This window comes from Cetorhinus maximus, chromosome 6 (assembly GCF_964194155.1).
Source record: "Cetorhinus maximus chromosome 6, sCetMax3.hap1.1, whole genome shotgun sequence".
NCBI classification, from domain to species: Eukaryota; Metazoa; Chordata; class Chondrichthyes; order Lamniformes; family Cetorhinidae; genus Cetorhinus; species Cetorhinus maximus.
The window spans coordinates 107739193-107766038 of NC_135884.1; the positions used below are offsets into that span (position 1 = coordinate 107739193).

At 41.9% G+C, this 26846-nt stretch overlaps 1 protein-coding gene across 7 annotated transcripts in view; it reads left to right on the forward strand.

The window, feature by feature from the left end:
- The window catches only part of rpgrip1l (RPGRIP1 like), a 300654-nt gene that overhangs the window by 148344 nt on the left and 125464 nt on the right, over positions 1-26846 (forward strand). For all 7 annotated transcript variants that reach the window (XM_078544267.1, XM_078544272.1, XM_078544269.1 and 4 more), the window contains 2 exons: positions 2627-2744; positions 15324-15776. In XM_078544267.1, coding sequence (XP_078400393.1) covers positions 2627-2744; positions 15324-15776 — 571 coding nt within the window. The remainder of the gene's footprint in view (positions 1-2626; positions 2745-15323; positions 15777-26846) is intronic.

The following is a 26846-nucleotide window of genomic DNA, read 5'->3' on the forward strand; positions in this document are numbered from 1 at the left end:
AGTACTTTATACTGGTGGATTTGTAGCCCATCAAAGGGGCAAAGGCCTATTTGGGTCCTGCACTTAGACAGTCTTCTGAGTTTCATTCAAAAGGTGTCAGAAAACCGTGGAAGGACCAAATATTTCTTTATGCTCTTCTTCATCTGCTGGATCTGAGCCCACGCATCTTCCCTCTGCCACAGATTCCTCCTGCTCCCTGCCTTCACATCTCTAACCAGCCGCTGTGCTAATACTGATGTATGCAGTGAAACTAATAGAACTTGCTTGGACCCTCAAGAATTGTGGGATTTTAGGTTCAAGATGAATATGATACAGATTAAATATATTTCAATTAGGGGGAAAAAGGCACATGTCAAAAGTTAGATATATAGGAAGATTAGAGCAAAAATGAAATATAAGGTAAATACTTGATAAATATAGAATGGAAGAAAGACTTGCCTCCATATAGAGCCTTTCATGACCAGCAAAGTCTCAAAGTATTTAGCCAATGAAGCATTTTTGAAGTATGGTCTTTATTGTGATGGAGGAAACACAGCAAGCTCCCAGAAACAACAATGTGATAATAACTAGATAGTCTGTCCCTGTGATGTTGGTTGAGGGATAAATAAGGACCAGGACACTGGGCATAATCCCTCAGCTCTTCTTCAAAATAGTGCCATGGGATCTTTTGTCCATCTGAGGGGGCAAATGGGGCCTTGCTTTGATAGCTCATCTGAAAGACAGCACCCCTGACAGTACAGCACTCCCTCAGTAGATTTTTGCATTTAAGTCTCTGGCATGGAACTTTAACCCAGAACCTCCTGACTGAGGTGACAGTGCTGCCTACTGACTCAAGGCTGACACCTCCCAAAGTACCTTGTTAGTGCAACATTTAGACATTTTTACCACATTCACAAAATTTTTATTGGCAAAAAGCTTTGGAAGCTGTTTTTCACTCCTTTAGGTTGTACAGATCCTAGCACACCAACTTGCCAATGATCCATATTACCTACCGGCCAACAGGATGAATCATTGTCATATTCTTTAAGGGCACCCAGAACAAACTTGCAACGTAGGATGGCAGTATTAGTGATTGGGATGATCATCAGTTAAATTGCCTGACTTCTTCTCAGATTACAATTCAATATCAGGTACTGAGCTGCACACAAATAAAATGATACCAGATTTAAGGGCTTAAATATGATGACAGATTCCATAAACTTGGCTTGCATTTCCTGGAGTTTAGAATATTGACCAGCCTAAATGACGTGTTTAAAATTATAAAAGGAAATATTTCTCCAGTCAGGGAACCCAAAACAAGATGGTGTAACCTAAATGATCTAGCTTCAATTTTAAGGAGTGAAATCAGGAACTTTGTTTTTACATGAGGACCAGTGGAAATCTAGAACTTGCTCCATCAAAAAGCTGTAGATGCTGGGTCAATTGAAAATTTCAAAACTGAGATCAAAACCTATTCATTAGGTACGTATGTCGATTAATATGGAACAAATGTGGGTAAATGGAGTTGAGGTACAAAGCAGCCATATTCGAATTGAATGTCTGAACAGACTTGAGGATTGAATGGCTTACTCCTGTTCCTTTGGATTGTGTTTGGGTCTTTAATGCCTATTTGAGCTCTGGTTCTCAATTAGGTAAATTAGAAATGTAATACGCCATAATAAAGATTACTTAATAAGGTTAATTCCATTATCCTGTGCTCCTGGAGAAGCACGCTTAGAGGGAGCACAGGTTGGAGAATCAGGATTACAATGCTGTCACCTTATCCCTCAATCATGCTCTCTTTGCTTCCCTCAGAGAGAACATGATCGTATCATTACCCCAGTACCTGTAGTATATGATGACTTCTCTACTTATTTTCATCTGTGCTGTACATTTTGCTTGAAAGAATTAGAGAAATCCAGAGGAAGCAGTTGAAGACTGAATAGCTCAGGGTTACTATATATCAACAAATGACTTACATAGAACTACATAGGAATTACAGCACAGAAGCCAGCCATTCGACCCAGCTGGCCTAGTGTTTATGATCCAAACTAGCCTTCTCCCACCTTTCTTCATCTAACCTTATCTGCATAACCTTCTGTTCCTTTTTCCCTTAAGTACTCATCTAGCTTCCCCTTAAATGCATCTATGCTATTCATCTCAACTGTTCCGTTTGGGAGCTAGTTTCACACTCACTCACTGGATAAAGAAATTTCTTCTGAATTCCTCAATGGATTCATTAGTGACTGCCTTATACTTAAGGCCCCTCCTTTTGGATTTTCCCATAGATGGAAACACTTCTGTACATCAATCTTTCTTAAAGATGTCTGTTAAGTCACCCCTCAGATTTCTCCTTTTTAGAGAAAGGAGCTTCAACTTGTTCAGTTATGTCTGATAATTGTAACCTCTCAGTTCTGGTAGAATGCTTGTAATTTTTTTTTGCACCTTCCCAGTGCCTTTACATACTTTGTAATGTGGAAACCAGAACTGAGCATAGTACTCTAAGAGTGGTCTAACCAAGGTTCTTTATATATTTAAAATAACTTCCCTGTTTTTCCCTGAGTAAAACCTTGGCAGATACATTTCACAAGTATGATCAGGGACTATGTAATCTATTTTACCTATTGGCCTATTGTTTCAATTTTAGAGTGAAGTCGATACTGTGACACGGAAGATGGAAGATAATAATCGAGAATATGAGATTAAACTGGGGCAATATGCACAGCTACTTGACGTTAGGGCTGATCGGATCAGAAAACTTGAAGGTATGAGCAAAGAACCTTTTTAAAAGCAGCTAATATAAAATTATATTTCGTTCCTAATATAAACATTTTGTGTAGATAAAATATAGCTATGTCGGTCCCTGGTTTCTGGAATTTCATTATGTGAGCAACTGGATCATCTGTTAAACAATACATACAGATTTTGTGCTAGCATGGACCTCTTCAGTCCATAAAAATACCCCCCGTGTTTGTTTTGCACATTTCAGTCTATAATCAATGTGGTCACTGTTTTTGTATAGAACACGTCATTGGAATTTTGTATGTTACCAATGAAAAATGTAAGACAGTATGGTGTAGTTACTCTCACTCTGCGATTTTCAGAGGACCAAGTCCGATTAATAAATGACTATAAGGCTCCTGATTAAAAGCAAGCTTACTGCGGCGATCCAACCTATACCAGGCTGCTACAATATCAGGCAGCCTGGCTGGAGGGAAGGTGCCCTTTCATGAAATTGGGGAGGCCCAGCACAACAACATCCATGGTTGTTTTTCCGCAACCTAGAATAGCATTTCCGCTCCTTCAGCCCCTATAAAAGTAAATAAAAATGTACCTTTGGATTCATCTCTAGCGAGGTCATCAGCTGAAACTGCATGGTGCATGCTTTCCCCAGTTGAGTTCTGAAGTGGGAATCGGGGTCAAATGTATGTCATCCCTAAGTTACATACATTAAAAACTTGTTAATTGGATCCCAAGCCAGCTGGTGAAGTACGATGCTGGACACAAATCCTTTTCTTGATAATTGGTTTATTTACAGAATGCAGCATTACATATTTCTGCCTTCTACTTTCTCCCCCAGTCGTCCCCGTTTATAAGTACTCTAGGTAGGTAATTAAACAATGCCCTCCGCCTGTGTATCTTAACAAGACAATTGGCATAACGTTAACAGATTCCCTTTTCTTTAAATAAAGCATATAATACAATCTAACAATTACAAAACAAACCTAAGAAAAGTAAATTTCCATATTCTGTATAACACATTATAATACAAAAAAAGGACAAATCCAGTCTGGCCAATTACCGCCCCACCATCAGCAAAGTGATGGAAGGGGTAGCCGACAGTGCTATCAAGCAGCACTTACTCAGCAATAACCTGCTCACTGATGCTCAGTTTGGGTTCCGCCAGGGCCACTCAGCTCCTGACCTCATTGCAGCCTTGGTTCAAACATGGACAAAATAGTTGAATTCCAGAGGGGAGGTGAGAGTGCCTGCCCTTGACATCAAGGCAGCATTTGACCGAGTGTGGCATCAAGAAGTCCCAGCAAAACTGGAGTCAATGGGAATTAGGGAAAACTCCCCAGAGGTTTGAGTCATACCTAGCACAAATGAAGATGGTTGTGGTTGTTGGAGGTCAATCATCTCATTCCCAGGACCTCACTGCAGGAGTCCTTCAGGGTAGTGTCCTCTAACCATGTTCAGCTGCTTCATCAGTGACCTTCCCTCCATCATAAGGTCAGAAATGGGGATGTTCACTGATGAATGCACAATGTTCCGCACCATTTGCGATTCCTCAGATACAGAAGCAGCCCATGTCTACATGCAGCAGACCTAAACAACATTCATGCTTTGACTAATAACTGGTAGGTAACATTCTTGTCACACAAGTGCCAGGCAATGACCATCTCAAATCCAACCATATCCCTTTGATGTTCAATGGCCTTACCATTGCTGAACCCCCGCTATCTAAATCCTAGGGGTTACCACTCATTAGAAACTGAACTGGACCAGCTTGATAAATACTGTGGCTACAAAAGCAGGCCAGAGATTAGGATTTCTGTGGCAAGTAACTCACTTCCTGAATCCCCAAAGCCTGTCTACCCATCTACAAGGCACAGATCAGGAATGTGATGGAACACTCTCCACTTGCCTAGTTGAGTGCAGCTCCAAACACTCAATCATCCAGGCCAAAGCAGCCTGCTTGATTGGCACCCCATCCACCACCTTCAACATCCACTCGTTCCACCACCAACACAGTGGCAGCAGTGTGTTCTATCTACAAGATGCACTGCAGCAACTCACTAAGGCTGCTTCGACAGCGACTTCTAAATTCACAATCTCTATCGCCTGGAAGGACAAGGGCAGGAGATGCATGGGAACACCACCAATTGCAAGTTCTCCTGACACGGAATTATATCGTCATTCCTTCACTGTCACTGGGTCAAAATCCTGGAACTCCCTTCTGAACAGCATTGTGGGTGTACCTATAACACATGGACTGCAGCGGTTCAAGAAGGTAGTTCACCACCACCTTCTCAAGGGTAATTAGCGATGGGCATTAAAAATGCTGGCATAGCCAGTGACAACCATGTCCCATGAAAGAATTGAAAAAAAACAGGACATCCCTCTCCTAGGACCAATTTCCTGAGCAAACATTCCTTTTTGTAAAGTAATCTGACAATTGGTGACTTGCTTCCACCCATTTTGTCTTGGAGATCTCTTTTCTCTAACATCTCTTTAGTACCAGCAAGGTCAATCCTTAATCTTTTCTCAGTCACACATTTTGCCGAACAGACATTATCCTATAGGGAACAGTTATCTACATAGCATTTAATGGGCAAATTTTTCTCAGAATGCCCCTTGTGTAGTATTTCTCTCAAAATGTTTGATAAATAAAATCATTTTTCCATTACTTCTACTTAGAGCCAGTTTTTCTGCAGCGAGAGTACTTTAAACCACCCCTTTTAATTTCATGGCTTCCCAGGCCAAAGGACAACAATTTCCATTTTCACAAGAATGTTACAAATCTGTACTCGAACACCCATCTGGAAGATTGCCATGGGAAGCATCACTGAAAAGGACTAATCTCATGTCTCTCTGGTCACACAAGGCTGGAAACTTGAGTGTGCATTTTCCCAAATTTAACTTCTTGTTTTAGTTGCCTTCAAAGCCTCCTCTGTTGTAGTGTGTTTCATCATAGTTCTGAGATGGCATAGGGTCTTGTCTGAGTGCATAGCTAATCTAACTGTCTAATCAAGCTTATGTTTCTTCTTTGGGTGCAAGATCATCTTTCTGCGACGACCTTGCCTGATTTATCAGGAAATATGTAACACTTTCTAGATATGATTGTTTGTTCAAGATGATTCCCAACCTATTTTGATTAATATCTAAGCCTATGACCTGGATTTTCATCCTCGAGTTGGGTAGGAGGAATCAGGAAAATTCTCAGCACAGCCTGCCCGCCTTGGGAGAAAGTGTCCGCGAAGGTGGGATCTTCATTGCTAGAGGCTGGGTGCGGGCTGGAGCTTAGCCAGCTGACCCAGTAAGGATTGCAGGGGCAGCTACAGAGGCTGCCGGGTACAGAGGTGGGTTATTTAATAGGCCCGCCTCAATATCCACATGTGAACAAAACACAAAAGCCCTCCAGCCCTCACCCTTCACACCCCCATCAGCCTCCAAACACTCCCCATGCCCCATCCATGCCACTTCATGCCCCCCCACCCACCCACCCTATATCCCCTCATGCACCCTTTGCCAAGCTCTGGCATTTCCATATCCATTGACCCACTGTACACTTTAGAACCAATGAAAACTGTAGTCTATAGTGGTAAATATTTTTTTTAAAAGTGTCAATCATACAGTCCCGTTGAAGTTTCAAAAACCACAAACCTTTGAAGCCATTTAATTTGTATCAACAAATATTGTGAAATTGACCACAGAGATCAGAGAGCCTGAGCTTTCAATCAAACAGTGTTTTCTCTTGGGAGGAGGTATTCTCATATTATAATAGCTGTCTGGGCTCTCAGCCAAGTGTACATAATAAGGCTTAGTTGAATGCCAAGATAGTTATTATAATAGGAGAACACCTGCTGTCCCAGAGAAAACACTGTTTGAATTGCCAGATCAGGCTCTCTGCCATCAATTTCACAATGTTTGTTGACACAAATTAAATGGCTTCAAGGGTTTGTGGTTTTTGAAACTTCAAAAAGCTTGGATGATTGACACTTTTTTTAATTAGCTTAGTCCAGATTTTTTTTTTCAAGCATAGGAGAAAGTTATCAATGGATTATATATTTTTTCAAAGTGTTTTTTTGCACATCCTACTATAGACTATGATGTTCATTGGTTCTAGAAAGTGTACAGTGGGTCACTGGTCATGTAAGTGCCAAACCTTAGCATAGGGGACATGAGTCATAGAGGTCTACAGCACAGAAAAAGGCCCTTCGGCCCAGGTCAAACAAGTACCTAACTATTCTAATCCCATTTTCCAGCACTAGGCCCATAGCCTTGTATGCCATGGCATCGTAAGTGCATATCCAAATACTTAAATGTTGTGAGGGTACCTGCCTCTACTACTCTTTCAGGCAGTGAGTTCCAGATTCCCACCACCCTCTGGGTGAAAAAGATTCTTCCTCACATCCCCTCTAAACCTCCTACCCCTTACCTTAAATCTATGCCCCCTGGTTATTGATCCCTCCTCCAAGGGGAAAAGTTCTTTCCTGTCTACCCTATTTATGCCCCTCAATTTTATACACCTCAATCATGTCCCCCCTCAATCTCCTCTGCTCCAGGGAAAATAACCCCAGTCTGTCCAATCCTTCCTCAAAACTAAAACTCTCCAGCCCAGGCAACATCCTGGTACATCTCCTCTGCACTCTCTAGTGCAATCACATCCTTCCTAAAATGCGGATTCCACAACTGCACGCAATACTCTAGCTGTGGCCTAACCAGCGTTTTATACAGTTCTAGCATAACGTCCCTGTTCTTATATTCTGTGCCTTGGCTAATTAAGGCAAGTATCTCATATGCCTTCTTAACTGCCTTATCTACCTGTCCTGCTACCTTAAGGGACCGGTGGACATGTACACCAAAGTCCCTCTGATCCTCGGTACTTCCCAGGGTTCTACCATTCATCGTGTAGTCCCGTGCCTTGTTTGTCCTGCCCAAATGCATCACCTCACACTTATCCGGATTAATTTCCATTTGCCACTGATCAGCCCACCTGACCAGCCTGTCTATGTCCTCCTGTAATCTAAGGCTATCCTCCTCACTATTTACCACCCCACCAATTTTCATGTCATCCACGAACTTACTAATCAACCCTCCTACATTCAAGTCATGAGGAGACTGAGAGGGTGAGTGACGGTCGTAACTTGGCATGGGGAACCGTTTGAACTTACCTTTTAAAAGATCCCCTCATGCATACTTGGGCTCATTACTCCTCCGAGGGGCTGTGAACCACGACTCTTTAAAAACCTGGCCCGACTCCATGATAATTGCGGAGGACTAGGATATGCCCATCCACACAATGGTGCCAGCCAGGCCGGGAGTGCTGGACGCAAGCTTCGGAAAGGAACCAGCCTGCACCATTTAAAGGCATCCCTGAAAATTAGAGAGCCTGGAATAGGGTCGGGAATATTGACATCGGAAACCGCTCATCATCTTTAATGGGCTCCCGAGTCATCCCTACTCAGTGAAAATCCAGGTCTATGCAATTAAAGGCCCTCAAAGCCTGACTTCCTTAAATTCCCCTCTGATCCAAGTTGTTCAAATTTCGCTGAACATCCCCATGGAAAATCATTGACATGCATCATAAAGATGCCTGTGAGTTTCTCTTTGTAATACCAGTAGAACATTGCTGGATCTGCTTTCAGTTGAGTACATCTACTTTGAGTAAAACAGACCTAACCAAAAAATCCATACCCTTGACAATCATTCAATCCATAAACACATTTGTTTAATTTCCACAGCTCCCCTTCTACATAACTCACTTCTTTAGGTGGTTTCATAAACACTTCGCTTTGAAATTTTGCACCTCGCAAAATGGAGCTTGTATAATTAAGTGACTTCCATTCCCACAGAAATATGACCAACAGAGCTAAGAAAATTTTCAAGATTACTTTTCCTGCCATGGGGGAATCTACTGTAACATCTTGATCTCCAAGGCTAGCTTCAAAAGGCAGGCCCGCTAATCTCACTTTAGCCTTATATGTACCTATTTCCATAAATATCCATCTGCGAGATAAGGCTGGCAGTCCCCAACAGGCTTTCAGAGTAGGCACCAAATTGCTTCCAACTGTCCAAACTCTCTTTTTTGCCTCTTATTAATTTATATTCTAATTTGTTTGCAGCCACCAAAACTTCCTGATCATAAGGGCTTCTATTCTAGTTGTGTTCCTAGATTGTTCGATAGTCCTTGTTCTATTGCATGACCGAGACAAGCTATGGCCTCTACTAGCCCCCCTAAGTCTTTCTGGAATACTGCTACAGGATCTCTCCCTCCCAAGATCAGAGGTTCTATCACCAGTATGTGACTTTCCTAGTACCAGGGTCACTCCCAGATGCACAATGTGGATTCGCACTGCGTTTTCTTGCTTTCCACTGTTTCACTTCATTTTGCCAGTCTATAATTCTTACCAATTATCCATCATCTTGGACATTTAGCCACTGTTTGAATTTCCTGTGATTTTCCCTCCTCTTGCTACAATGGTCACATCCCTCCATTCACTTGACCTTTCTGGTATGTGCGTTACCTTAGTATTGATATGTATTAACTTAGTATGAAATTGTCCTTTGGGTACAATAGCCCTTCTGTGTGTGTAAGTACCACTTTGTCTATCATCATCTGGCCCCTCATCTACCGTTTCTGTTCCTCATAACTGTCTAAAATATGAGTATGTGAGGTACAGGGTGTCTCATTGTATTCTATTAGTTGCTCAGATTCTGAAAGTTTATAATCAATCCTGATTAAACGAGATGAATGGACCTCAATGGTTTGACTGCCATGTTGGAGAATTGTGTCTTCCCATAACACTATCACCTTAACTGGACCTTTTAACTCTTTGACCCTCTCATTTATAGTACACTAAATCCTCAGGATTAAAATTTCTCTCGGATGGTCTTATGCAAAGCTGTAAAGCTTGTCAAATTTTCTGAGACTTCTGCTTTGATGAATGCCCTTCTCCCTGCATGTAGGCCATTCAAGTGCACAAAAAAAGTGGAAGTAATTAACGGTCCCTGCTTGGGCCGGTGTGGAGGGGTGGGGGAATTATCACACAGCACAGAAGCTATTTCAAGATTCCTCCCACAGACCAATTCATATGGACTCCAACCATTTGAAGCAAATTCTTTGCATGGACCGCCCACGCCGGGGCAGGTGTTAGCTTGCAAGTTGGTTGGTCGGCTAAGATCTTATGGAGCATCACATCGATCACAGCGTGATTTCTTTCACAGAGTCCATGCTACAGCTTTCATAACTACAATGTTCATATTTCGTACATGTCTCCAAACTTGTCATTGACAAATTTCCCCCATTGTCAGACAGGAATTTAGCCAGTGCTTCCCGTCCAGTCCCTATCCATTTTTCCGTGATCTAGCTACAATCACTTATGTCTTTACCATGTATTGCTATAGAAAGACTGAATCTGGTTGCATGTCTGTAAATTGCAAGATGAAACTGTTTCTGTCCTTATCCCACACCTTTAATCAAGTAGTAGCAATGGATTTAAAGTCTCCTGTTAATGGGAGACTGAGAATAGGCTGTGACAGTGTCCTCCTATACTTTTTGCATGTATCACTTTCTTCAGTAATCTCTTCAGAGAGTTTTGAGTATTCATCATCAACTACCCCTGCGTCCTTTGGTAGGAATTTTAATCTGTAACAAGAGGGATGAGCAAATTGTCAATGCAACTTTAAGACAATTTGCTTTTTTTTGTCCTGTCATCTGATGCCATCAACACTCCTTCAACATTCTGATTAGAGATGTTAGGTTTTGTTGAAGTAATGCAATAATATCCTGATTGGAAAGTCAGTAATTTGCAATTTACCCAAAGACAATTGCTTTATCATTGTCCAATTTCATTTGTGCCTTTTTCATGAAAGACTTGCTCAGCAGCATAGATATCTCATTATATACCACACCTGTATTAATTAAGTGGCTGGCTCCAGCTATTCTGCAAGGAATCAGCTCTCTTCTCAGTGATCTCAATGTGTTGCCATCCCCGAATCTGAAACAATTAGAACTTTCATATTTCCTGACCTTACTTTGATCCTTACTACTGAGTGAATCAAAGTAACCTTATACCCAATCGATTCCACATACTGTCACTGTGCAACTACTGTCCAACATGGTGCATTTAAATGAATCCGCAGCTAGTAAACTCATTACTGGGCTGATTATCATCATCCTCTTCAACTTCCGAACTTTGTGTGTCGTGCGCCACTTCGAAAACCCTGTTGTTCCACTTTGAGTAATTTACCACATAATGATATTTTGAGTCACATCTGAAACATTTGTTAACAGTTCCCTGGGCATTCCTGGGATTCATTCATCTATTATTATTATTATGCCAATCCTGTCATCTGCCAGATTTACCAAAAATGCCTCTGTCCTCATTTCTTTTTTCTGTAATTCTTCTGTAGTACTGACGCTTGTGCCCCATATCTGAACGATCTCAAAAGGCCATCATCATTGAGTCCTCCATCTTCTGTGACACTGTAGCATGTCCCATTTGTGCCATGAAGGCTGCTAGAAATGACTGGTTTCCCAGGATTTTTTGTTTTTTAAACATCAAACACCTGATCCAAAAACTGTGTCTTTTTCTGAGAATCTAACTCCAGTTAAGACCAGGAGCTTATTCATGTACAACACTTTTAGCACAACCCAACAATTTGAAAGCGAGCACTGAACAAAGAATTTCTAAATTGAATTTCTGCAATCTTTTATATAGTCGATTAAAGCCCATGATATATTACTTTATGAAATAACTGTCCATCTTTCAAAATCTAAAAAGTCTGACCATGCATAGGCATTTAACAGATATGGGAGAATCTTCGGCTTGGTGAGCAGGGGCGGGGCCGAGGCGTGCATCCTGATGTCACCCCGCATCATTTAGATTTTCAGTTCGGCAGCTGCAAAGCCAACTTGGCTGCACGCCCGCCGAACTGTCAAAGGCCTATTAAGGCCATTTAACTAACAATTAAAATAATTAACAGAGATGCCCGCCTAACCTTAAGGTTGGTGGGCAGGCAAAAAGCCCAGGCGGCCTTTGCATTTTTCATGGAACATCATCCACAGGCGGGATGAGGTTTCATGAATGATTTTAAATCTTCTCAAAAATTTTTATTGCAATTAATGCATGTGCCCCAGCTCATGTGACAGTTTCACATGAGGGGATATGCCATAAAAGTTTTTTCACTTTATTGAACTGTTAAAACTTAAAATTAATCTCTCTGAAGCACCTATGTGCCTCAGGGAGATTTCTGTGAAGCGTGCGAAAGAGCACACTCCCAACTCAGGGAACACTCCTCTCCCCCCCACCGGGCCCGCACAGGGAGTGCATGGCACTTTATGGTGCACGTCACACTGGATGGGCCTTAATTGACCCACCCATGTAAAATGGCGGCACAGACCCGATCGGGGGCGCCAATCGGGTCCATGCCCACCCCCACACAACCCCCCAATGGGGGGAAAACTCTACCCATAACCTTTCTTGTAAATTTTATCCAAAGATCACAATAGAGGCTCCAAAGTTTCTTCAGAATCCAACTGATGGGCTTTTGCTCACAAAATACTTTGCATCTGATCTTACTTTTGTTAGGAAGGGACAGTGGCAAGGTCATACCTTGTTTTCTCTTCAGTAAGGATGTAATCTGTGTCCACATATCCACTTTCTTTATCCATTGGTCAGAAGGTTCAGATTCAGAGAACATTAATGGGTTCAGCCATTCTTCACCTTTAGGTAACCATCCTCTGCTACCATGTTAATTGGATCCCAAGCTAGATGGGAAAGTATGAAACTAGAGGAAAAGCCTTTTCTTGATAATCTGTTTATTTGCAAAATGCAGCATTACATATGTCTGCCTTTTACTTACTACCCAGTGTACCAGCCGTCTTTATGTACTCTTTTAAAAAATAATAAACTAATTAACTAATTGACAGCCCCTTAAAAGGGACCTTCCTTCTTTATACTGTTTTGATAGGACTTTTAAACAAATGGGCAAATTAAATTAAACTGAGCCCCTTGAAGAGGCACGGTAACAGAAACAAACTCCAATGGAAACTTATCTAATTAAATTGAAATTTTTTTTGGTGACTGATGAAGCACTCCAGCCCCCACAATGCCCACTGGTCACAGAAGGCCTCAAATGTACAAGTGGACACCGTGTGCTCCCTCTCCAGTGACACCCAGGCACGAACATAGCCTTCTTTATACTCTTTTGAGTATATCAATGAAAAAAAATAAACAAATGAAGCAATTAAACAAGCCAGTTAAACAGATTGTTAGCCTCTTAAAGGGCACTGAACAAAAACACAGAATTTAAAGGAACCTTTTCAAATTAAATTGAAATGTCATTTTGAGGGCCAAGAAAGCACTCCAGGCCCCACAGTGCCCACCGGTCGAGAAAGGCCTGAAGCGTACCAGCAGACACCACGTGCTCCCTCTCCAGGGACACCTGGGTGTGAACATAGCCTTCCTTCTTTATACTCTTTTGAGTAAAACAAATTAACCAATTGAAGCAAAATGCAAATTCAACTAATTAATAACCCCTAAGAGGCACTGTAGCTAAAGAAAAACTTTAAAGGAAACCTATGAAATTAAATTAAAATGTCATTTTGGGGGCTGATGATGCACTCCAGCCCCCACTGTGCTCATCTGTCACGGAAGGCCTCACGCATATCAGCAGACACCACACACACTCCAGGGACACCCAGATGCAAATGTGGCCATCCTTTTTTATAAGTGCTTATAGGTGCTTAATTAAACAATGCCCTTCACCTGTGTATCTTAACAATATAGTTCACATACCATTAACAACTTATGGCATAACTTAAGCAGGTACTTGGCCTGCCAGAGGTGGGCTCAGGGTAATTGGCAGGAGTGGAACTGTAAACCTAATTTCAGGGCACTTTCACCCCATTTCTGCCAGACAGGAGACCTCAAAATCTCCACCTATCTATAAATGTAAATATCAGGTGAAATAAACTGCTCTTTTTATAAGCAAAAATGATGTTTCTTATAAACAGAATATGAATAATTCAAAATTGGATAGCCAGAGTTTCTCTCTGCAGCAGTAATGGGATTCCATGTAGAAATATGAAAAAGTATCTCTTGAGACAATAGTTAAGTATCAGATATTCTGTATCATATATATCAAAGTTGAATGTCGTACCACACTTACAGTCCTTTACACGCTTTGACTGCAGACTATCTGCTATTGAAAATAATGAATGCTCTCAAGGGAATTACAAAGCTTTAAGCTTAGATGATATAAACCATCAAACCACAACATAAACAGTTTATTAACACTCGCAGTGCTCTCAAGATTGATTTACTGCCTAACTCCCTCTGTAGGACTTCCTATTGTTTTATTAGAAAAGTCTAAATGCAGGACCGCCTCAAAGCCGAAAAGAATGGAACGAATGGGGATAAAATTAGTGTATGCCAGTAGTGCAAAATGGGCTCAATGCGGTTGGACAGCCTGTTTTACACCATATCCAATTTTATTTTCCATTTACTTAGTTTTAAAATCTCGTACATATATATTAGCTTTATTTATATATTTTATATACACCTATATACTCTCTAGTTTCTGAAGAAAAAAAATTGAACTGGTAGTGCATGGTACTCTAAATTTGCTGCTTATGAAAACCAGTACTAAAAGCAAGTATTAATGCCAGCTGCAAGAAGCATCACAGTGATGTTCGTGAAAGCACTGTGTAAATAACTGTGAAGCAGAACATAACTTACATGAGGCTATAAGAAGATTGTTCCCTTTGCAGTGGTTTATTAAGTTATTACGCATGTATTTTATTTTTAACCTGCAATTTTTAGTTATCTCTGACTGTGAGATAAATAAATAACCTAGACTTCCACCTACAGTAGATTATCCACTCAGTTTCTCAACAGAAGTTGTCTGATGGTTAATTTTCTTTGTTACAGGAAGATGCTTTGTTTCTGCATAGCATGTGCCTCTGTCAGTCCAGTCAAGTTCAGGAACTCACCCAGAGGGAAGATTTCCTCTGCACAATATACTATAAATACACATATAAAGAACCAGCTTACAATTTTGCTAGAAATAACAAACAGAGAATATCTTCCCCAGTATGGAAAATAATATCCTATAACTCTGTGACACCAGGTTGCATTTAAGTAATTATGTTTTTAATGCATATATTTATTATACAATGTTTCTTGAACCTCTTATATCACCAAATTTGCTCAATAAATCTTTTTTCATTTTAAGACCCACAACATTTTGAGTATACTATGGGTTAACCACCTTTTTAAAAGCAGTATCATTAGCAGACCAGCATCTTAGTAATTTCCTGTTGAAAGTTTTAATTAAGATGTCCCTACTGTGTGTTAAAAAGGCCTTTGGTATGCAGTGTTTCATCTGATTTATCCCAGAATAAATGTCAAATTGTAATCCCTGCATGCTGAGTAGCTCATATTCTAGGAATTTGCAGGGCTATTTTAAATCTTCTGCACTGAAGAACTTGTTAAAAAAATGATAACAATGGTGTTTATATTCTAGACCATCTGTTTTCCACATAGAAAAAATCTTGTGTTCTGTTGCTTTAATGAAAAATATGGAAAAATCGCATCTGTTTTCATCTATTTCAGCCCAACTCAAAGACATAGCCTATGGCACCAAACAATTCAAATTCAAACCAGAAATAACAACTGATGATCAAGCTGATGAATTTGATGAAACTGTCCATTTAGAGCGTGGAGAAAACTTATTTGAGATCCATATCAGCAAAGTGACCTTCTCTCCTGAAGCCATTAAGGCTTTTGGTGAGCAAGAACCTGCTACTTTCTGTACCTATGCATTCTATGACTATGAACTCCAGTCCACCCCTGTAATACATGGACTGCAGCCAGTATTTGACTTCACATCTCAGTATGTTGTCCGAGTGGATGACTTCTTCCTACAGTATTTACAGAAAAACACAGTAAAACTAGAGATACAACTCGCATATGGCACAGACTATGAAACTATTGCAGCATGCCAGTTGAGAATGCATGAAATCCTTGAAAAGAATGACAGAATTTTTGGCACAGAATTTTTGGTTGGTGAGTAAAATACAGTTAACAGATTACCTTGTTTGTTTATAATAAGTCTTCAAATTTTATTGAAGGAAAATACTACTCTCTAAACATTTCTTTCACACAAGCCTTGTTAACTACATTGTGCTTAAGCATTCCACCTTAATGGCTGCCTAGGCCATTATTGGCTGTATTACTGTAATGTGTTAAATTCAACAATTCCACACTTGCTGCAACTTTCAGCTTTCTTGCTGATGTTATAGCAAATTATTGAAGTAATAACAAGTATTTTGGGCGTGGAAATAAGGAGGCACAATTTTTCGTGATGACATAGGTCATGCTGCTTTTAAAATACTACTTTCCAAAGTCATGCCCAATAAATGCTTGACTTACAGTGGGACATTCAAGCAAAAATATGACTGTTAATTGTTTAAGCGTGTTATGCCATTACATTTTTAATATAATTTAAGAATAAGTGTCTGTCCCCTTATCAGCAGCCTTCAAGTTTATGAAGCACTTAAAACACCTATTGAACTGAGTAAATTTCAAGAGTTCCAGGATGGAATACTCCTTTAAGTAGGGCAAAGTTCAGCTAGTTTCTGTTCAGATATTTACAATTATTTTGCATAGTCTACTGAATAGATCTGAACTATTTATGAGAACATAGAAATTGTAAGTCAAATTCCATGAAAAATAGGATTTCCTGTTTAGTATTTCATGATGGAAATTGATGTTCAATGTTGTTCCTCCCCCTGTTCTACTATAAGTGGTCATGGGAATTTAGGTTATGCTGCTGTTCTTTCTTCTAACTGCAAACAGTAATTTCCAATGTTAATAATTAAATAAACTTCATAGCAGTTCTTCGCCAGAATTTTAAAGAAACTTTATAACTATCCTTCAATCAAACAGTAGGCTCCTTTTAAAATATGCATGTTGTAAATCATCCCTGTGTCTAGTTCATGTAATTCATATTATAGAACAAGGAATTTTCTAGTTTGAGTTGTATGTTTTCTTTATACAACAGAGAACTATACGGAATGCATATCTTCTTTGAGGTTATGTGACATATGACCGTTTTATAATAGCGTTGTTTATGCTTTATCAATCGCTATATCTGACATCCTATATACAACCTATGTCAAACTCTGAAATGGAACACTTAATACACAACTGAAAATGAATATTTATTTTTGGCCAAATGTAATTTTTTTGACAAATAATGCGCAGATGGTGTTAGCAGAGGCTTGTTAGCATTAGTTTAATTTACAATAAAGTGAGTCGTTCCCTTTAATAAAAAACATGGGCATTGTAAGTCTGAGTAAAATTACCTTTTTCATTTGTGTGAAATGCCAAAATATATTACAGGAGGAAATTAATATGTTTTAAATCAACAAAATAGAGCTCATATTGTAAAAGGAAAAGTTAATTCACTGCCAGAGAGAAAGACAGATAGACCATGTGGTTTTTGTTCTTTTATTCTGTTTCTGGGCCCGTATTTAACCACTGGGAAATAACAAGCAGTTGTAGGTCTTTTCATTTTATAATTTTGGCACTTATAGATCAAAATTTCTGTATGATTGTTCCAAGTTGCATAAAACAACTTGTTTATCAGGAGATGTTTGGAGGTTTCTATATAAACCTAATGAGCATTATGGATTTAATATAACTGGTATTGTATACAGAAAACATGTTTAGGATTCTGTCACAACAGATGGAAACAATCTTTGCGACAGTAATACAGTGGAACCATATCTTTTTTTAAAATCCTCAAATATTAACCCTTTGCAGCACCTTTTTAAAAATGTCTTGCTAGTAAAATTTCACCCGTTGAAAAATTAAACTTCCTTATCTCATTCCAGCCATGTCTGCATAAAATATTAAAATGCCCATTTTTCCTACCTTTGGCAATAAAAGTGGCTTGTTTCAAACTAATCAACTGCTGAAATTACACACTGAATTTTCTGTAGGACAGCAAGACCCCAACGTCTGGACTGCATGCAGGTCCCGACACTGAGGGTGTCCCAAGTCCCTGTGCAATCTTCCTGAAGGCGGCCAATTAACAGGCTGCTTCCAGAAGCCCTGTCCAATTAGGAAAGCAGGTAGGCTGTGCAGGCGTGAATGACAATCAGAATGCCCAAGGCAGGACAGCTGGCAGTCCCAATTGGAGAAGTGGGTGCAGCTGAGAGATTGTGAGGGCACCTCAAGCTGGAGGCACCCTCTGATGATTTCTCAAACTGTTAAAGTTAAATGTGGTGACAGCTAACAGGGCATCATTGTGGAGAGATAGCCTCTCCCCGGATGGCCTGTGGTTGTGAACCATTGGTCCCTGTAGCTCTTACAGGAGAGTTTTGAAGGAGATATTGATAACCTCTCTTCCGACCTGCCATCGGCAGCTGCTTCTAGAGAGCTGGCAGGCACTGCATATGCTCTGATAGCAGGAAGATCCCGTTTCTGTCAGAAAATGACTTCTCTTTGGGCTCGTGGCGAAATTGGCTGTCCACCTCATTGGAGTGGACTTCCGACTTTTTCTCCCCAGCTACCTCTTGGAAATTCCTCTGGAGGCAGTAATGCATTGAGGAGCTGTCCTGATGTGGCTTGCCCCCAATTTTTCAGGGACCCCCCCACCTCCAACCCACCTCCACAAGGCCAGGAAAATTCAACCCACCATTTCTGAACTAATTTCATAGCCTCAACATTTATTGTTAAGTACAGTTCAATGTTGTGCTGGTGGAGAGAGTTTTGGCAAGTATTTTGCTTTTCATAATGTTTTGTGAGTTCAGTTTTTAAGTTTAATTCATGTTTGATAGCTCTAGGGAATTAGATTGGTCACACTGCAATCATCCAGCTTGCCCTGAACTTCCAAACAAAAATTTGGAGATGTATATTGCCAAAATCACTGGTTTGTTTTTTGAACACCCAATTTTACTTTCAATTTTGTTTTACGTGTATGTTGTGGTTGTAGGAAAGATTTGATGAGTTTTACCAATACCTTAGGTATAACATAGTTTGTTTATAAAGAAATATTTTGTCTCCATATCAGTTAATCACAAGTTAGTTATTCTTTGGAACTTCCTTAGTTCGACATCCAAAATTTCTTTGTAAGACTTACTTTTGCAAGAGACTTCAACAACATGAAGAAATGAGCTGGATCTCAGTCAGCTTTTCCTTTACAGAGTGGGATGATATCATTCTTCTGTTATGACGTGGCAGATGATTTGTGCCAGACAGATCAAATCCACAAGGGAAACTTGATCATGTGGTCACAACTGTTTTGCAATTTGCATTTTATTTTGAGATGCATGCCCTGAACTCAGAAGTAATAAGGCTCCCACGACTTCAGAGGTTTTTAGAAAACTAAGTTAAACATTTATTAACAAAAGAAAACATTTTGAGCATATACATAGGTCAACAAATTACTACTATAATGACTTCTAAAACCCCTAATTAACCGGGCTCCCAGTTACGCCTCCATTAAGGCAACAGTAAACACAAATAGATTTCAACAGATCCAGGCAAAGCACACAATACCCTGGACAGTGATATTCAAAGTGAGTTTTCTTAGCTTTGGCTCCTGTAGACAGCAACTTGATGCAAAGAGGCTGGAGGCTTTTCACGCTTGTTAGGTCTTAGGAATCCTTCTCCCTTACACATAACCTCATCTCCTTTATACATGTTTCTCCATTTTAATGCAAATTCCATTGTTCCCATATGTTTTTGCAACTTTACTTTTCTCATAATATAAATCTTTTCATAGTACTAATTTATCAGTAACCTTTGGGAAAAATAAACATACTGTTTGGCTTAGCTTCTTCTGGCTAAGTGTAACATCTTACCATCTCTTTGAAATTCAAACTACTCCAGTTTATCTGAAAATGCAAATGTTCCTCACACGTCACATTCTAAAACTTCAGCTGTGTTTACGTATTTAGCATTTCAAACCTAGCTTCCCTTTTGATAACTCAAAGCCTCCAGACCAACTGTCTCCAATTCAATTAAATCCCACACACACACATTCACACAGAGAAACTAATCCAAATCCCACTATTAACTCACTTCTACAATAAATTGCAATAATATTATGAAAATTATTATATTTTCATGACACTTCTAAGACACTCCTTAAAGCCTACAAATTTTCATCATCTCTCCTAATATCTTCCAACGCAGTTCACTCCTGTGGAACACCTTGAGGTGTTTTGCTACCTGAAAGACACAATGTTGTTGTGGTGGGTGCTGTCACAGTTCATATAATCACTTTATCCAATACTAATTTTTTCAAGATCTCAATTTCAGGGTAGGTGTCATGATCCAAAATCTATGTACATTCAAACAACAACTTACATTTGTATAGTGCCTTTAAAGTAGTAAAATGTGCCAGGGTGCTTGACAGGAATGTAACCAGATAGTATTTGACACCAAGCCATGTGAAGAGATTTTAGATGTTTTATTTTAATAGGATTAGCTTTTAGAACCAAGATTTAAAAACTATATTTCCTATTCCAGAGTTGCTTGGCAAAGCTTTGGATCTGTTCCGAAGATTTTGTCATTCAGAGCAATCAGACACAAGACAGACGAGTTCCATATGCGAACCCTTGACTTGTGTCAACAGATAATGCCTGATCTGTTGAGTGTCTCCAGTGCTTCTTGTTTTTGTTACAAAAAGAGGAATAAGCCTGTTTCAGTTCAAAAATCCCCAGTTTCAAATACATGAGAGGACAAAGTCACGTTCATTAACAAGATAGGATAGCTGATAGCAAACAGAAGTGAATCTTTTATTTGCCAACAAGTCATTTTTTAAGAAGTCAGCTTGGACCCATGGCTTTTAACAGTCCACCAGTTTCAGCAGATTAGTGTAGTAGCAAGCTTTATTTAAGTTATTGTGATATTTTCCATTTCCTACATCAATTGTCCTGTGACCTCTCTAAGTGGGATTGCCAGTTAATGCCTTTTTATGCTGTAGGTACATGCCCACAGGGACTGGCAAGAGACTGTCCAAACTCATGTCACATAATATTCCTACATCTACAGGTGGTTGAATCTTAAATTCAGTGATTGCTAGATATGAAAGATGTATTTGATGTACCTCTTAATTGGGATTTATGTGCTCCAAAAATGAAAGGGTATTATGGTGGCCCACACTGCAGCTTAGTCTGCTCAGCATCAGATTTAAACACAATTTAAATTCCTCCTCCTATTAACCAGACAACAAAGAACCCCACAATTCCCAGGGTTACGTATAAGTAAAGCATACAGGAAAATTGATTTGATCACAATGTTGTAAACGTATTTTAAATATGTTTTTATATAGAAATAAAATACTGCAAATTCTGGAAATCTGAACTAAGACAGACAATGCTGGAAATATTCAGTAGGTCTGGTAGCATCTGTGAAGAGAACAGCAGAATTAAATGGCTGAATTTTCACAAAGTTATGGAGATACTGCGGACCTTTAAAAATGGTGGATGGGATCTGGACCTGGAAGTCCCACCCCCATTTCCAACAGATCCCATTTTCACCAGTAGGGAAAAAGGGCAGAGTATGAATCACACACTAGGGAAACCCAAACTCAGCAGGGCCATAAACAGGCTCCATGTTCAATGTAGCAAGAGCCTGACCGCACAATGGGAGAGTCATAAATTTATGGAGGAGACATAAATGCTCATGAAGCGCAGATAAGGTACGTAGAACTGTCAAGTTACTTAAATCCCCAATCCTTTAAAAATTAAACAAAATTCAGCTCGTCTGTATCAATGAGAGTTGAAAAGAAATCAGGCCTAGCAGTTACAATACCTGTTTGTTGACATTACCGCGAGGGGTATCCTTATATCATTATTAATGTTTGACTGCATTGCAGAACTTTTACAATTATCCCAACAGGGGTGTTGTAAGTTCACAGTTTTATAGATAGCTCAAAGAGGTTATTAAAGGATTAGCTGTCTTTGATGTAGGGTTATGAATACAAGTCTGTTTGCTTTTATAAGGGATTAAGCACTTGAGGAACTTTTAAAGTTTTGAATCATCTTTCATGAATGGAGGTGTTTTTATTATAGTGGAAGCTGTAAAAGATATATAGATCATGATTTTATTTATCCTAACATGGCTCCTGAGGTCTGCTCATGGTGGATACTGACTGAGTTGAATTGGAGCATGTAAGGAAAAAAGGTGGTGGGTAAGGTGCATGAGTTGTCATGGGGAGTGGGTGGGGAGGTGATAGAATGTGATGGATGAGGCCTAGCATGCTTAATATTTAAGAAAACAACTGGACAAAGTCCCAGAGAACTGAGGCAGAACTTTAAGCACTCCACCTTGTTGGCACTCGCAGCCCCTTTGGCCACCTCCAATCTATATCCAGGGGTGGCAGGTCCGACTCCATACTGCATCTGCCCGCAACCCTCCAGGGTGAAAATTACATCATTTTGGGGAACTTTTTCCCAAGGCAGGTGCGCCAAGTTAGGAAATTTCCCAACGCAAGTTACCTTGGGTTTTTTTGGGGGGAACGAAAATCCAGCCTAAAGTTTCAGAACTTTGAGTTTTCAACAGAACCATGGGCAGAATTTTACCCTTGGCAGGGGTGTTCAGCGGGGGCAGTTTGGAAGCCAACTGCTGCCCGCAATTGGAAGCTCACCACAATTTTACACAGGCAGGCCAATTAAGGCCCTCCCAGCGTGAGACGCAGCCTTTGAATGAGCATGAAGTGTGGTGCAGGGATTTAATGTCCACTGGGTCCAATGGCAACCTGGTGGCTGATTCAAATGCGACCCCTGGAAGCCTGCCACCGAATGATGTGGAAGTCGTGTGCATGGATACCGTAGTGGGTGATAATGGCATGCAGGAGGGCAGGTCGGCGGTGCAGTTAGCCCTGCATTTTTCAGACGAGTGCCTTTATGCCCTCCTGGAGGAGGTGGCAGCCAGAAGAGAAACACTTTTCCCAGGGACAGGTGGAGGAGGCCCCCCCACCTTACCAAAAAGGCGTGGTTGGAGGTGGCATTCAGGGTCAACAGCCACGACGTGGTGAGGCGCACATGCCGGAAGCACTTTAACATTTCCTGCAATCGGGAAGGTTGAGTACCGTGTTGGCATGGGTCACTTTGCAGAACAGGTAACACCTGCCCATCCTCCCGTGGACCTCAGAGGTGTTAGAGTTTGAGTGGCAAATGTCATTGAGACAGGATTTAGCCAAGGAATTGAGCCCTGGCTGCTTGGACTGAGTGCCTTGTGGCTCCAGAGTCACGAATGTGCTGAGCCCTGTGAGATGTTCCTCAGGTGGGATTGGCCAGGCTGCAATGGTGCTGCAGGTAGAGGGTACACTAATCAGTGCTCCTCTATCCTTCCAGGAGGAATCATCCCATAACAATGCAGAGTAGTCGTGGACTGGCGGGAGACCCCCACACCTCCTCATCCTCAGTAGATACAAGCAGGGGGCCCTGGAGCTGGAGAGGCGCCATGCGCTTCAGTCAAGCGGCCGTGGTGAGGTTGGGGTGCTAGAGGGAGGGAGGTAAGAGTGCACTGTACTGAGTGAGAATGTGGCTTTTTGCAACCATTGCAGTGTAGTCTGTATATCGACTATAGCCTTGAACCTGGAATGCCCATTGATAATGGGAAGACAAGGGACCATGATGCAGATCTCTAACTCATCAGGGTGCCAGGGATACACACTGACAGTGTAATGACTTAAACTAATGACATGTCCTTCTCCCTTTTAGGCTCACTTGCAGCCCCTTGTTGTGAGGAGTCTGAAGGCCCACCCATGACCCCTGAGGACCAGCATGCTGAGCACACACCAGCGTCACACCTCTCTGTCAAGCAGGCACCAGCGCACATGCCAGCACCTCGGGCATAAGAACAGTGTCTAGTATCTCGGTGCACATTGGTGAGGGCCCTTCACACTCTCTTGAGGTGCAGGCGGAGGCAGAGAGTGACCAGAGTGCCGGCAGTCGGAGGACTGCTGGGGACCAGGACAATGCTCTGTCAATGGCTGATGATGAGCCTCTGGAGGCATCCCTGAGGCAGCAGCTGCTGGATGTCCTGCAGGGTGTGCGGGAGGATCTAGCAGAGATACATGAGGCAATGCGTGCCATGGTGTCCGTTGTGGAGGAGTCCATGCGGACCATAAGCACTACATTGTCCCTCATGGCCAAGTGCAATGCCTCCTCCATGGAGAGAGTGGCGACTCTTATGGAGAGGCTCCTCCAGGGATTCAATCAGTGGTCCCTGGGGAAGCGCTAGGACCTGCAAGCCCTCACATCAGCAATTACCCCAGCTGGTCAGTGTCAGTGTGGGAGATGGATTGGGCACCCAGTTAGACGCCCATCTTTCAAGGTGAGCAGGGAAGTCCAGAGTGACCTCACGTTGGCGCACGAGCTGCCTGTCATTTCTGTGGGCTCCTCTCAAGGCGCAATGGATGAAGGCAGCAGCTCCTCCGCCCCTCTGCCGGTGTCCACAGTATCTGATGAGGCTGTAGCGACTGGGAAGATGCCAGCCGTGGCACTGGCCACTCCTTCCCAGGCAGGGCCAGCACAGGCTCCATGGGCCAGAGGACGTTTGCCAAGGTCATCAAGACAGCAGAGAGAGCAGGCTGTCTCCAATGCCGTTGCCAGCAAACGGGGAGCACCTAGACGTAGCACTCAAGTGAAAACTTAAAGCACCTTAAACACAACACGGCCTGATCACAGGTGATATTTGCTTCCCCCATTTTTCTGTTATTTTTTTAATGGTGTGATGGAAAACACTGGTCAATGTTAATTTCTGCAATGTTTGTCACTCAGAAATAAATGAGATTTTTTTCTTTTTGCAAATGGCCTCTGGATGCATCATTTGCTCTGTAGGTGCAGGGTAAGCCATGATGTTATGATGGATGTGTGACTCCTTACACCATGTGCTAGTGCAATAAAGTTTATGTTGTTGACCAAGGAACTGGTCCCGTCAGGGATCAAATATGGAGCCTGCAGCCCTGGCATGTGGTGATGGTTCTTATTTGGTAGGCTAGCTGAAGGAGTGTTGGATCAAAACATCCCTGGTGTCCCTGCCTCCCTGGAGGTTACCCAGGTCTGTGTCTATGCCCTCAGCGTTCTCCTCACCTTGCTCATCCTCGGATTCACTACTGGACTCATCATCTGTTGCCTATGCAGCTGCGTCAAGATCATCTTCCTCCCCTGCGTCCCCCCTTTCCAGTGCCAGCTTGTGTAGAACGCAGCATGCAACCACTGTCAGTGACACACGATCTGGGGGGTATTGCAGTGTGCCCCTTGAACAGTCCAGGCATCAGAATGCATCTTGAGATGGTTCTCTCTACCACCGCGCTTGTGGAGGCATGGCTCCTGTTGGACCGCTGCTCGGTCTCTGTACTTGGGTGGCGGAGAGGTGTCATGAGCCACCTTTTGAGAGGATAGCCCTTGTCACCCAGCAGACATCCGCCCAGCTGGGCTGGAGCACTAAAGAGCCTCGGCACCTGGGAGTGTCTCAGCTGCCTGGTTACCTTGCACAGACTTGCAGAATCTGCATCCTGTGGTCACACACTATCTGCATGTTCATGGAGTGGAATCCCTTCCTGTTGACGAAGGCTCCCAGCTCACCTACTGGCGCCTTGATGGCCACGTTTGCAGTCGATGGCATCCTGGATACGGGGGAACCCAGCAATCGCTGCGTAGCGTCTGGCTCTCTCTGTCTGGCTGGCTTTGTCCGTACAGTAATTAATGAAAGTCAATGCACGCCTGAACAAAACTTCTGTCATCAGTTTGACGCAACCGTGGACAGCTGATTGGGAGACTCCACACAGATCCCCCACTGAGCCCTGTTTAGAGCTGGAGGCATAGAAGTTTAGAGCCACCATGACCTCCAGAGCCACTGGCATGGGGTGTCCACCCATACAGTCAGAGCTGATCTCAGAGCCAATCCTCTGACAGATGGAGGTCACTGTCTCCCTTGAGAGACGGAACCTTCTTAGGCATTGCACCTCAGACATATTGAGGTAGCTGCATCGGTGCCTGTAAACCCTGACAGCAAGATAGTGACATCTTCTGTGGCCCCTTCAGCCTTGGCCTTCCTGTTGGCCCTGTGCCCCTTGTGCCTGTGTCGCTTCCCTGGAAGCTGAATAGGTACACCTGGCCTCCTCCCCGTTCTGACCCTCCCCTCCTCCTCAAAGGAGATGCCTCCAGCGGAGACCATAATCCCTATTAGCAGGGCAAGGGAAGGCTGTCTGAAAGCTGAGAGGCCCCATGCAGTCTCAACCCTCCGTGGGCCTGGAAGACAACACTGAGTCCTGAACTGAAGCCTCTAAATGCTCTGAATGCAGCGCTGAAGCAAAATGAAGCTGTCCTGTTTACAGAAGCAAGCAGCAGCAAGTGATATCCAAAACGACTCATTATTCACTTTGTGAAGCCCATTATGCTCTTATCCCGCCCATGGATGAGGTTTTGCAAATTGTGGCCTGCCTGCCTGCCTGTTTTGCCTGTGTGTTCGCCTGAAAATCAGGTGGGCTACATAACTCGAGTCAATTGGTCTCTCTAGGGCGTTAACTGGCCACTTAATTAATGGCGGGCACAACTCCGTCTTCATCACTCGCCCACCTAGCGAAATATCTCGAGACTGCGTGTTGACGTCGGGACACTCACCTGACGTCAGCGCGCTTTATTTCACGCGCGGGCATGTCGGGTGCGCACCAGCACGCCAAAGGTAAAATTCTGCCCCATGTTTTGAAACTGATGATATTAAAACTGAAACAGACTTATTAGCTTCAGAAGTACCTTTGTTTTGTAGCAAAAGCAGGAAAGACTGGAGACACTTGATAGCTCAGGCAGCATCTGTTGACCTAAGTCAAGGTTTCGAATAGGGAACTTCTCTACCTTTTCTTGCATCTGATTATTCTTGATGGTTTTATATGGTTCATCTGCAAATAATGACCAGAGCAATTCTTAATTGAGAAGTGATCTACTGTTTATGGAAAAATTGTTCTGATATTTTTAAAGGAACAATTCTACCTCAAACTGTAACAAATCATTAAATTACAAGAAATGTGTTTATACTAAATATTGATCAGTGCAGTTTATTTTTTTATCCACAATTTGAGTACATAATTAAAAGGAAATTGTGTAGTTTATT